The sequence below is a fragment of the Phodopus roborovskii genome, unplaced genomic scaffold (assembly GCF_943737965.1).
Source record: "Phodopus roborovskii unplaced genomic scaffold, PHOROB, whole genome shotgun sequence".
NCBI lineage: Eukaryota > Metazoa > Chordata > Mammalia > Rodentia > Cricetidae > Phodopus > Phodopus roborovskii.
In genome coordinates this window covers 3,309,263-3,322,822 of record NW_026125052.1, presented here as the reverse complement: position 1 = coordinate 3,322,822, position 13,560 = coordinate 3,309,263, and the positions used below count along the sequence as shown (strand labels likewise).

At 41.2% G+C, this 13,560-nt stretch overlaps 2 protein-coding genes across 3 annotated transcripts in view; one reads left to right on the top strand and one right to left on the bottom strand.

The window, feature by feature from the left end:
• Positions 1-778: 778 nt before the first annotated feature.
• Ptrh2 (peptidyl-tRNA hydrolase 2) lies at positions 779-8,604 on the bottom strand. 2 transcript variants are annotated; one of them, XM_051187415.1, is made up of 2 exons: positions 8,528-8,604; positions 779-1,411 (listed from the first exon to the last, which is right to left on the bottom strand). In XM_051187415.1, the coding sequence occupies exon 2, from the start codon at positions 1,388-1,390 to the stop codon at positions 866-868; it is 525 nt and encodes a 174-aa protein (XP_051043372.1). In that variant the 5' UTR covers positions 1,391-1,411; positions 8,528-8,604; the 3' UTR covers positions 779-865. The 2 variants fall into 2 exon arrangements, with proteins under 2 accessions (XP_051043372.1, XP_051043430.1); XM_051187473.1 differs by lacking the exon at positions 8,528-8,604 and adding an exon at positions 1,603-1,651.
• Positions 8,605-8,785: 181 nt separating this feature from the next.
• Vmp1 (vacuole membrane protein 1) overlaps positions 8,786-13,560 on the top strand; it is an 88,629-nt gene continuing 83,854 nt past the window's right edge. Inside the window, exon 1 of the mRNA XM_051187289.1 lies at positions 8,786-8,909. The gene's annotated coding sequence lies outside the window, so the exon portion shown is untranslated. The remainder of the gene's footprint in view (positions 8,910-13,560) is intronic.

Here is a 13,560-nt window from a genome sequence, read left to right as displayed (position 1 = left end):
CCCAGGTAGATCTTTAGAAAGGAGCACCAAAATGCTACATAGATCATAAAATTTCAACTTTGAAACAGAAGTTAACTGGTTATGATTTCTCATGCTTTCAGTCCCAGCATGTAGGGGGTGTCAAGGTAATAGAAATGCCCCAAGTTCAAGGTTACCCCATATCCAAAACACCCAGGTGGTTAAAAATCTGAATTAGGATTGCAATGGCCTATGAATTAAAAAAGGGTTATCAGAAAGTAGCAGCAGGGAAAAACTGCAGTGATTTCCTGAACTAGGTTCTCAAAAAGGCCAGGGATAGCAGCATGGTTTGAAGAGTATTCAACATGCGGGCCTAATTATACCTGGGAAACATGGCTTCCACCCAACATCAGCACTGTTTCAGCACCTACCAATCCACAAGGTCATTTTAAAAAATGTAGTTTTGTTTTTTGAGACCAGGTTTCTCTGTGTGGCTCTAGCTGTCTGGGACCTCATTCTGTAGACCTGGCTGGCCTCAAAATCACAAAGATTTTGTGCTAGGATTTCAGGCATGTGTATGGTGGTTTTGCCTGTACGTATATATGCAGTGTGTGTGCCTGGTGGTTGAGATGAGGAGAGGGTGTTGGATTCCCTAGAATTGGAGCTATGGATGGTTGTGAACTACTATCCAGGTAAATGGAACTAGAGTCCTCTGCAAAAGCAACGAGTGCTCTTACTAATGAAGCATCTCTCCAGCCCTTCAAAAGTATTTTAAGCTCAAGATATTAATGGTCCAGTACTAGAAGAACATGGGAATAGATTTTAAAGTGGGGCAAGAATTAAGCTTTTATTGTTACTGACAGGCTTCATACTTTCCAGACAGAATAACCATCACACAAAAGCTCATCTAGTAAAGTTTTAAGTGGCCGGTAACTTCATCAATTAGTTCTACTGGCCCTGGGCCAATTCCCAGGACAGTTCGAGAGCCTGGTTCAATCTGAGTACGTCCAGCATCTTGAATTAAGCTTACAGTCAGTCCCAACATTTTTGCATGGGTCAGTAATGCAATGAGGGTGTCTTCATCTGGGGCTTTGACCACCACTTTGGGCTGGCCACAGTACTCCCACTCTTTGAGCACTTGAGGGTTTTTCCTTTGAATCTGCTTGTAGGCAGAAACAGCAGCATGGGAACACTGGGCAGCGACCTTCCCTTTCCCCATCTTTAGGTCAGTTCGAACCACAAGAATCATTTTGTACTCCCCACTCTCCCCCAGGATGCTTGCTTCGGTCCCCATCTCTGTGTCTTTACTTGTCTCACTTGTTGAGTTCTGGGGGAGCAACCCAAGATGGCCCCGAAGGCCCCAGCCCAGGCACATGCCACAAGCAACTCCAGCAGCCAAGCTGAGTGTACCAGGATGAGCCAAATACTCCATAACCAAGAACTTGGAGAGCACCTTAAGAGAAAAGAAAAAAGTTACTATCTAGAACTGGGGTTTCAGGATACTCAGATAAAACCACCTACAATTGGCAAACAATATTTTAGAGCCAAACTAAATGATGCAGAGGAAAGGCAAGATGCATTGTGGATCTTATGCATAAACCCTACTTCCATCCATCCCAAGTATTACAAGATTCAAAGACCCACAAGACATGGTTTTGGCCATTTTAAACTATCAGTACCATCAGTCTTCTTCAATCCTGTGGGAAAAGGAAATGCTGGCTTGGTCAATATGTTGGGGGTGGGTGGAGATCACAGAGACCCTTGTACTCACAGAAGTAGTAAGAGAACCAGGAAGGTTAACTTCACAGGGTGTCAACGGAAGAGATACAAATCAAATACCTGAATTCTATTTAGAAAGCTGAGAGTGGAGGCTGCTAATAATCTAGTGACCGTTATGCTATCTCAAGAGACAGACATCACCCTAATGCCCCAGCATGGTTATTCCAGACTCTTCCTTCCCTAGCCATTACCATCTTTAGGGTAGATGTCACAAGTACTTTATGGCCTGTTGAACTGTATACTATTGGTCAGAGGCAACACTAGATCCTAGGCCTTTTAGCTACAGAACCTATGCTCATGGTCATATGTACTTTGTAAAAGAGTTTCTGTGTCTTCATTATACCTAAAGCTTAACTGTGCATCTGGAACTGGACTGATTGTTGCCTGGAATTAGATTCTCGCCTCTTTACATGGCTTTCTTCCCTGTATGATAACTGCAGGGAGTGAGTTCCAGGAGTGGGCTTTTTGTTTGTTTGGCTTTATTCTTTGATTATTATTTGTTGTTGATGGGGTCTCATTCCTCAATTCAATCTGATCTTGCAATTTATGTACATCTACTACCTCAGCCTCTCACTGCTTCGAGCACAGATGTGACCCACCACAGCTGGCATGTTGTGGTGCTAATGTATGCCCAAAATCATGCAACCATCATGTATCTACTTCCAGAAGAAGTAACCCAAGTGCAAAAGTCAAGATGGGATTTCAGCAAGCTCAGCTTCTGCCCAGCACAGGGTCCAACAGATAACTAAGCACTTTACATTAATTACAGACGCAAGTCAATTTTTTAGAGGTCATGGGGACTGACCCAAGACCTCACACAGTCAGACAAGTGTTCTGCCATTACACTGAATGCTCAGCTTTCTTTTTACATTTTGAAACATGGTCTTACTATGTTGTCCACTCTAGCTCCAAACCTATGACCTTTCTACCTCTCCTTCCCAAAGAGCTGTGATCACAAGCCTGGCACCAGGCTGCTGAAGCAACTAATACTTACTGACAATCAAGTGTATTGGGTATAGCTTTAAACCTCTAGATACTCTTATGGGAATCAGTAATTTTTCTTTGAGACAGGATCTTATATAACCCAGGCTGGCTCATACTTCTAATCCACCTGCATCCATGGTGGTGGGACTATAGGCATGTCCTACCACAACTGGCTCCCTTCAGTTATAGTTTTTCATTTGCTTTATTTAGGTTTGTTTTCTGAAAAAGTCTTACATAGCCCAGCCTAGCTTTGAACTCCCCCAGGAAGCCAAAGCTATCCAAATACCTTATCTTCCTACCTGTTTCCCAAGTGCTGGGATTACAAGAACATGCCACCACTAAGAATGGTTTTCTGTGGTGCTGGGGATCAAACCCAGCACTTCATGTATGCTTGGCAAATAACTCTATCAAATCCTCAATTATAGTTCTTAGTCATTAAAGAGATACATACCATAAAGTTTATTTACACATCAGGTGGGCGGATGAACTATATAGTTCAAAAGCAGGTCAAAACTTTAGGTAGAAACTTTAGATGGTTCGACTATCTATTTAAACTCAGCTGAATTAATAATTACAAGCGTGAACGAATAAGTATACACACTTTAATGATTCATATGATTACATGGTGGTGTCAGCATTAGCTCTCAGAATGAGATCATCTTATACTACCCAGACTCTGATCCAAATGTAGGATTATGTAAAGCCTGAGTAATTTTTTTCAGGGACGCAACCATACATGGCTGGGAGTGCTGGACTTCTAGTAACAATGCACCAAGCTCCTGAAAAGGGGGAAACATCCAACCATGCTGGCCTGGGTTAGACTTGGTTAGAGTCACTGACCTTTCAGAGGGGTGAAATAAGTGAAAATGTTTACATAAAAGGCTGACTTTACTAGGTTAGCAAGGAAAATCAAAGAGGTAGAAATATGTATATAAAGAGCATGCACACACAACTTAGACTATAAGTCTATAGTGATTAAAGCAAATATTAGAAGTGATCTGTGTCTCCTCTCTCCCCCTCACTCCCTCTCAAGATAGGTTTTCTCTGGCTGTCCTAGAATGTGTAGAGGTCAGAGGACACTTTTCCTTCGGAATGGGTCCAAGGAATTGAATTTAGGTTGTTAGAGTCAGGTCTCTTGCCTCCCTCCCCCTTCCTTTCTTCCTGGAATGTTAGGGGTAGACTCTAGAGCAGGAGTTCTCAATTTGCCTAGTTCTGCGACCCTTTAATACAGTTCCTCATGTTGTGGTGACCCCAACTATAAAATTATTTCATTTCTGCATCATAACTGTAAATCGGCTACTGTATGAATCATAATGAAAGTATCTGATATGCAACACCTGTAAAAGGACTGTTCAATTCCCAAAGGGGTAGAAACCAGTAGGTTGAAAACCCTTGCTCTAGAACCTCCTGCATATTAGGTAAGGACTCTCCAATGGTGGGACTCATCCCTGTTTCTGCTGTTTGAGACTGCATCTTGCTAAGTTGCCTAGGTTGCCTCAGCCTTCCCAGTAATTGGGATTCCAGGTATGTGCCCACAAACCTAGCTCCTTCTTCGTAACTCTTTTCAAGGTACACACAGTATTCAGATTTTAATGAACCAAGCATTCAACATACCAAAAGGAAGGTGGGGGAACAGACAAACTAAGACCAAAAGAAGTTCAATATAGCAGATGTTTGGTAGCTGCCCACCAGATAGAATTAGTAGTCCTCACAATTTCTAGGTTGCAAAATAAGCAAATATTCCAGATTCAAGGAAAGTTAACCTCTCTACACAGTGTCTATTATAGGATGGATAATATACTGTAACCTTTGGCTATAAAGGTTGAATGGTACATGCTTGTAACCATAGAACTTGAAAGGTAGAGCCAGGCTGGTTTACATAGAGAATTTCTGGACAGCCAGGGCTACATAGAGACCCTGCCTTAATAATTACATAAATAAATAAAATCGAATTGTTTTTGTCAGTGCCTAACAAGGAATAAAGCTAGGTTATAAAGAACAGGATCTCACAGCCAGCTAGTGGTGGCACACGCCTTTAGTCCCAGCATTTGGGAGGCAGAGGCAGACTGATCTCTGTGAGTTCGAGGCCAGCCTGCTCTACAGAGCAAATGCCAGGAGAGGTTCCAAAGCTACACAGAAAAACCCTGTCTGGAAAAAAACAAAACAAAACCAAAAAGAGAGGATCTTGAGACTATGACTAAATTAGACTAAATTAAAAAGCATAGAGCCGGGGAGTTGGTGGCACACGCCTTTAATCCCAGCACTCATGAGGCAGAAGGCAGATGGATCTCTGTGAGTTCAAGGACAGCCTAGTCTACAGAGTTCCCAGACAGGCTCCAAAGCAAAACAGAGAAACTCTCTCAAAAAACAAAAGCACACACACAAAAGGACTTCTGCCAGTGTAGCTGCTCATTAAGTGCCCACCCAAGTAACACTTGTTACTGAGCCTTGTAGCCAAGGGTTAGGGTTCAAATCAGTTTATGTTCTCTCCTCATTGGACTACAATGGTGGCCCACATTGTAGTCCTAGCATGCAGGAAGTTGACCAGCACTCAAAAGGCAGAGGCAAAAAAGGACTGTAAGCCTGAGGCCTTGCAGTGATTGTCCTGCCTCAGTTTCCTTGACCACTGCTGACTCAGCATCCTTTAATACATACACAATTTTCCAATGTATCCATAGCTTCAAAGCTTCTGACAGTTACTTTAGTTTAGGAAGCTATAACTCTCATTTTTAAAGATGAGAAAACAAGGATCAATCAGAGAAGACATGGCTGAATTCTAAAAAAGCTAACAGCCACTATAAAAGCTGCTCCATCTAATTTAAACACACCAGTGACAACGGGAGGAGGGGAGTGGTTGTCATTCGGTGGGTTATGGATGTCTGTCATCATCAGGAGGGTTGGGGTTGTATACAAGCTGTTAATTGGTAATGGAAATTCAAAGACCTCTTTCTGAAAAGAAAAGGGAAACATGGAAATGGTAGGATAATAGGACTACTGAATCTACTTTTAAACTAAAAAAGCATCTACTAGTCTTATATATTTTACATTGGTATGGATTTTTGTACAATGATACAAATTTAATGTTAATTTTGTTATACTGTATATTATTTCTACTCTTTTTTTGGAATATTATGCTTATGCAGCTCATTTAAAAATGTCATGTATAATTACAAAATACAGATTAATAGTCATCTATAATAGTCAAACTTATAGTCATGTTTGTTATGTTTTCAAGGTCATAAAGATATATTAGATAGATGGTTTTTAAACACTCCAAAGACGTATAGAATACGGCATTTAAGATGTTTAATAACCTAAGGCTTTTCATGACAGTGAGACACATCTGCTCCTGGCAGCTCCAATCTATCTGAGAGAAGATGATGGGGCATCAAAGAAACTCCATATGGAATTCATTTTCTTTTGGCAAAAGGTAGCCACCAGGGCAAAGAAACTGCCCTTGCCTCAATTGCTGACAGCAGGATGTCATTGTGCCAAGACAAGGTAAGGCAGTCCTTCAGAATCCCTGCTTTACAGGAAAAGTCAGATATGCTAGACCTATATGCCAGAGTTGGATGCCCCAATGTTGCAAAGAAACTCTGGGTGACTGTCCAGGCAGCTTGATGTCCCTGTCATTAGGTAGCATTTCACCCTTCTGGGGTCATTGGTGGAGTTAGACAAGATAGTTATAGTTTTCCTTAATTATAGTAAGAGGTAAACTAGATGTAAAACTTTAGACTCAACAAGATAAACAATAAGAATATTTTCTCTAATTTTGTCAAATACAAATAGATCGGATATTGTAACTGTAATTCTTGATAACTGTTTTTGATATATATCACTTTACTATGTTAAAGTTAAAACCTTCCTTTTTAATTAGACAAAAAGGGGGAAAATGTTTGAAATAATCCTTCTGCACACCGTGCAAATATATGTTTCTATGATTGGTTTAATAAACAAGCTGACTGGCCAATAGCTGAAGAGAATAAAGTTAGGCAGGAAAGCCAAACTAAGAATGATGGGATGAGGAAGGGCAGAGTTAGAGGAGTCAGCAGCCAGACAAAGTACAAGTCAGACACACAAAATGGGATAAATGTAAAAAGCCATGAGCCTCAGGGTAGCACACAGATTAATAGAAATGGGTTAAAGTGTAAGAGCTAGTTAGTAACAAACCTAAGCTAATTGGTTGAGCCCTTATAATTAATATTAAGGCTCAGTGTGGCTATTGTGAAGCAGCTGCTGGGACACAGAAACTCTGCCTACAGAGAACAGTGAAAATTGCAAAGATTTCCATGTTTTCTACTTATGTCCTACACCTCCATGAGATCACTAATAAACTTAGGCTGTTCTAAACCCATGTTACCCCAATCAGACTAACTCCTATAAAGGGTGTTTCAGTCTGTTTCTCTGCATCCTCACTATAAACCAACCAATAAGCTCAAGCTTGACATTGCTCATACTAAGTAGCACAGACAACTCACAGTAAAATAAATATATCCATAAAAACCCTTCTTCTTAGGGCCTTCTAATTAGTAGCCTGCTTTACCAAGCGTGTTTTATCAGGCTTCTTGCTCCAGATAAGCTCCAAAGTCATGCTCTATGCAATAATCTATTCCACTGGTTCTTACGTTTTCCAACCTAAAAAAACCCTTTCCTAAAATTTTTGACCCACCATGGCATAATTTTCCTCTCTCACATCCAATCAATTATCTCTTCCTCCTAATTACTGTGTATTGGTGCCTCTCTTCCCCATCTCTATCAGAAGTGTTTCAGAGCCGGGTGGTGGTGGTGCACAAAAGGTAGGCGGATCTCTGAGTTTAACAACAGCCTGATCTACAGAGCACATTCCAGGACAGGCAAGGCTACATAGAGAAACCCTGTCTCAAAGAACCAGACATGTGTCATTGTCACCACAGTTGTTTATTTTTCGGTTTCATTTGAGTTTTGTTCACCACTCCCTGCTGAACTTTTAAAACCTTAACCCTTCCTCTTTGAATTACTTAACCCGACTCTGACCCAATGCTTACCTTACCTATCTGACAGTTTTACAGGATCCTAAACAAAACTATCTGCCATTTGTCTGGAAATATGGATAGTATTACACAATCTTATATAGCTACAATCTTACTATGCTGTCCAATATGGTACTTGCCTGTTCCTGGATATGGCAACCATACCTTCGTTTCAGGGGGTTATGACCAACTTGCTTATACTTATGCTCTGCTTCTGTAACCCCGCCTTTTTGCCTGCCAAATTCCCCATTTGGAAGCCCTATGCAGCCCCTTCTCTTGCCCATGTCCAATACTGATCTCTTGAACCATTCCACTAGGGAGAGACAGCCCATGTGCACGAATAAAAAGAGCTTGCTTTAGTTAATTTGATATGGGTCTGTGGTCTTTCTCCTCACATCTATAGGATTAACATAGCTCTATGGTAGAGCGCTTTGCCTAGCATGCACAAGGTGCATGCACCACAATACCAATAAACAGAATTACTTTTGATAAAATTCTTCCTCTGTCGGAACAAGGCTGAACGACTAGAAAACGGACATTTAGTATTTACAGTGTGAGGCCTGCTCTCCATTTTCCCATACTAGCACCGCGTATCAATGCCACCTAAATGAGGAGGCTTTGCTAGACACTAAAATTGGTCTCTTCCTCCAGAGGACGGTTTGCAGAGCGGCCTCGAAGACAGTTTATGAAGTAGCTAAAAAGGGCCCAACTCAGTGGGATAAGATGGTAAAATACCTTCCAGTAGATACAGAAAGAACTAACTCATCTCCATCGTCCTGGTAGGAACAGAGACTTACCTGAAGTGCTTGTAGCTCACACGTTGCGGTACTCCACTCCCGAGCAAGGAACACGCTTCGCGCGCGCCACCAACTTCTTCCGGGTCGCCAGAAAAACTAGTTCCGGATCAGGAACTACAAAGCGCAGTCATTCTTCCTTTAGTCACACCCACAGGGCCCGAACTGAGAAAACCGAACTGAAATCCCGCGAGGATCCTCTAGGGTTGCCAAAAGGAAGGTGGAACATTTTTCTTTTGGAGGCGGGCTCCTCGGGGGGCGGGGGGAACGGACCGGAAGTGACGCGGTGAGTTCCGGTTGGCCGGAGCCCAGCGGCGGGTGTGAGAGTCGGTGCCGGGAGCCGCTTCCAGGATCCGGAGATCCGGAGAAGCCGGGGTCTGAGCGGGTAGGTAGGCGAAAACGGGGAGTCGGGGCCGCAAGCCGAGGCTCTCCACAGCTCGGCTTCTTCCGTGGCCCTCACACTTGGGCGGTGCACATACAGAACACGCTGTTTTCCACTTGAGGAGTATTTCAGGTCACTGCTGACAGGCTGTCAGCCTGGCGGTAGCCGGGTTATTTGGGACACCTCTCCGCAGTTGGTTACCGGGACACTGAACCCAGGCACTCCCGACCGCTCGATCCAAACTTGGAAGCCATCCTTGGCTTCTACAGAGCACCCTCCTCCCGGGGTGTACAGAACCTTGGTTTAAATGAAGAAGGTCTTCGCTGCTGATGACCGACTTGATTTCCAGCACCTTTCAGTGTGTTTCTCCTCGCCAGCCGCTAGCGCATTATGCCAAATGTTTCTCCATGACGTGCAGGCATGAGGGTGTCCTGACGGTACAAGTTGCCAAAGGGAAAGGCCCTTATTTCTCAGAGCCCTTAGCCCTTACTGTGGACCTTGGCTCTTCCTCCCGCTGTAAAAAAAAAAAAAAAAGAGTGTTCTCTGCCCTTTCCAAACCCCTAGTTCCCAACATTTGTATTTCACTGCAGTGGGAGTACTTACAGCAAGACTTAAAAATCTTGTGTTAGGTTATTTGTGACCTCAGCTTGATTTGATTTTACATAGCCATCTTTTGCTTTTCTTCTACTCCAAAAAAAAAAAAATCTAATAATATCTAATAATTTGGCGCTGTGCATATATGTTGGCAGTATATATCTTGACTTTCGGTTCTTCCTTGATGTTTGCAGACATTTTGTAGACGAACTGATTAATCATTTAGAGAAGTTCTCCCAGTGTTTCTCTTGGCGTAATGAAGAATTTAATATTCCAACTGTTTTGTTAATTTTTTTTTTTTTCTGAGACAGGTTTTCTCTGTGTAGACCAGGCTGTTGAACTCAAGAGATCTACCTGCCTCTGCCTCTGAAGCTCTGGGCCTGGCTATATTCCAACCTTTATTATCTATGAACTGTGTTGTCATTGGGTCTGATTTTAGGGGAGAAACTTACTTACTAGGCAATAGTTTGACTATGGAAGGTTATGTTTTTCTTGACCTTTGGTACCCCAGACAAATATGACCAGTATGTAAGGTGCAAAATGATTCTAAAGTGGTAATTTCTACTGTTCAGCTTGTTTGCTAAACACCGATGCATTTTTTAAGGCTGTATTTCTTAGATACATTTAATGATACAGTTAAATCCCTGAAGTACACATTCTAGAAGATATATATATATATATATATATATATATATATCAGTTTGTCTACAGCTAGTTTTAGCTATGTGTTCTCATATTATCCTTATTTTTTGAGTTAGCAAACTGTTTTTTTTACACTTGTCTTTGAAATGAGGTGACAAGTTTTTTACAAGTAGAATTGTAAGTTTGGTATATCAAAAATTTTAAAATCTAGTTAATTTACTTATTGATTCTACAGCTGCCAAACTTTTTCTTTCTTTCGTTCTTTTTTTTTTTTTTTTCTTTTCCTTCCCTTGTTTTTTATTTTTTCTTGTTGTTGCTTGAGCCAAAGTCTTAATATTTAGCTCTGGCTGTCCTGGAACTTAAAACACTGCCTCCTGAGTGCTGGGATTAAAGGGATGCTCCACCACACCCAACCCAAATCCTTCCTTACATTCTGTTTGTTGTATTGTCCTTTGTTTCTTTTGTCTAACTTTGGCTCAGATCACCACTTTTAGGTTTGTTTGTTTGTTTTTCTGAGACAGGGTTTCTCTGGGGCTTTGGAAGCCATCCTGGAACTAGCTCTTGTAGACCAGGCTGGCCTCAAACACACAGATCGCCTGCTTCTGTCTCCCTAGTGCTGGGACTGAAGGCGTGTGCCACCACCGCCTGGCAAAATCAACATTTTTTAGGATTTTGAAATAAGGTCTTACTCTATAGCCCTGGATGGCTTCAGACTCTGCCTCATGAGGTTAAAGGCCATAGCACTCATAAAGATCATTAGATTTTAAATAGAATGACCTGGATTAAAGTCTGAGTATCAAGACTTATTAAGTAATGATTGGCAACTTACCGTTCAGAACTACTCTTGACTCTGTTGATAAAAGGACTCACCCTATTTCATATGACTGTCATTGTGTTTGGTAAGATGGTACACGTGAAATCACTGTGAAAGTTCAAGTATGGTGTTTTTATTCGAGAACTAGAAATACTTAAGTGTAGAATGATATCACTTTGAAGTATTTCAAAATTTAACCATTTATATCATGTCTTATTAATCTGAATATAATATTACCCATATTTATGATGATAATCTTTGCCCTATTTTTAACACAAGAAAGCTAGCCAAGAGTAGCCTGAAATTAGTCATCTTGGTTAATAAGTAAGTGGCTAGAAGGTGAGCATGGCTTTGCATTTGAGAGTTTAATTCTGCCTTTCTTGGTCATCATGTATTGTCAGCTGGGAATTTCCAAGTACAGAAAACACTGAAGTTTTGGATGCCTGTGTGTAATTGACTAACCATTAGAAATAGCCTGCCTTTGCTTGCATTAAGTAAGAATCATCATTATTTACTGAAACCAAGATTTAGAATTGTAGTTTGTTCTTGTGAATGCATAGTCAGTGCCTCTCATTTAATAGAGAGGGAAGTTGGGGCCTAGAAACAATCAGTGACTGGCTGGCCTGAGAGCTTGTGAAGTAGGTAATGTCAGAGCCTAAACTAGGCTTGAGATCTAAGTGTTGTTTCCATCCCTCTGAAGTTGTCCTCAGGCATCCTGCTGAACCTTGGTAATAGCCTGGTTTGCACAACACTGTTTTCTTATGTGTGGAAGAGGGGATATGTGTTGTATGTCTATGATACCCTGCTTATTTAATCTTGTAAATAGTGGGGAAACAAATTGCTCAGTGAGGTTCACAGGGAAAGCCAAGGAGGGGATACCTGTGATTACAATGCTTGGGAGACTGATGTGGAAGGATGCTTGCTGAGTTCAATTCCAGTCTGGGTTGGACTAAATGATAAGCCCTGTCTCAAATAAAATTTTTAAAAATTGTTCAGTAGGATATATTAAGGAAAGAAAATTACTTATATTTTCCAGAATATTCCAGTTCACAATCAGTTGTATCAGATATTGTGAAATGTCATTATTTAAGTGGAAATGACAGGATCCCTGTAACATGTCTCTTACTGATGTTGCCAATGCTTAAGGGAAAGCTTTCTTTTCTTTCCTCCTGATATAAAGAATTTCCTGAGATGCTGTAGTACTGATATTCTGTTTTATTAATTTTCATATCCAAGGTCATTTCCCTAACTGTTATTCTAGGTAAACAGCCATTGTAGAAGAATAACTGCTTTGTTCTGAGCCGTTGCTTCCGCTGACTCCACAGACTCATTTGGTTTCTCCTACTGGGGAAAGCTGTATGGAGTGGTAGTGTGGCTGTCACTCTTGAGTCTCTCCATAGGTGCTCTTTGTGAATCTCTTTTGCATTTGGAAATGACTCTAGATTAGCAAACCTGGGAAACGATGCACTGAAGCAATCTTAACTTCATTATGGTTCACAGAGATGTGCAAGTGTTTTGCAGAGTAATCTTGTTTGGAGTGGTGCTTGGATTGAACCCAGGGCCTTGTGCCAACTAACTACCATGGGCTCGCTGCGGCTAAACCCCAACACTTAGAGTAAACTTGTTTGTTTGTTTGTTTGTTTGTTTGGAGGGGGTTTTTTGTATTGTTTTTGTTATTGTTTATAGACAGCTCTCCCCCAGCTGGCCTGGAAATCATTATGTAGACCAGTCTGACCCGAAACTTACAGAGACCTGCCTGCTTCTGGAGTGCTGAGGAGAAAGGTGTGCATGACCACTCCCTGCTAAAATAAATTTTTAAAGAATGTGTTGTCTTTAGAAACTAACTCTCTTGTTTAAGAGGGTAACTTTGGATAGAATTTGCTTTACTGAAGTTATGTAATGTATAAATCCTTACATAAATCCCATTTTAAAATATGCTCCTTTGAAGGACTGAAGAGATGGCTCAGTGGTTAAGAGCACTAACTGTTCTTCCAGAGGAGCCACGTTCAATTCCCAGACCCACATGGCAGCTCACAACTTTCTATAATTTTAGTTATAAGGAATCCAACACACAGACATACATTCAGGTAAAACACCAGTATACATAAAATAAAATCATTTTAAAAATGCTCCTTGAATATTTGAACAGGAGATACTTTTCTGTGCCATCTAAAAGGTGACATTTGAAGTTTAGGCATATTTAAATTAAGCAGTGACAATCCCTTGAGTACTTTTACTCCAGTTATCCACCTATAATTACTGGAGTTGTTAGTGTCCCCTGACTGTTTTGTAGATTGTTGTGAAACCCTGTCTCAGGGCTTTGAAGCCTTGGTTCAAAGTCCAGCTCTATTACCTGACTCCTGAGCTGGTTACTTAGCCTCTTGTTATCTTAGTTTCCTTGTGGGCTGTGAAGTCAATGCCCTTTGGTTAAGGGTCAGTGAATAGATTCAAGGAAAGCATTTAGAACAGTGCCTAGATATGATTGGCATCATCTGGTGGCACACTGAACTGTTTGTTGCCTTCTTTGGAGAATGTATCTTATGTTAGTGCTTATTTGGCTATGATTTAATCATTATTAATGCAGTTTTGATAAGTAAATATCTT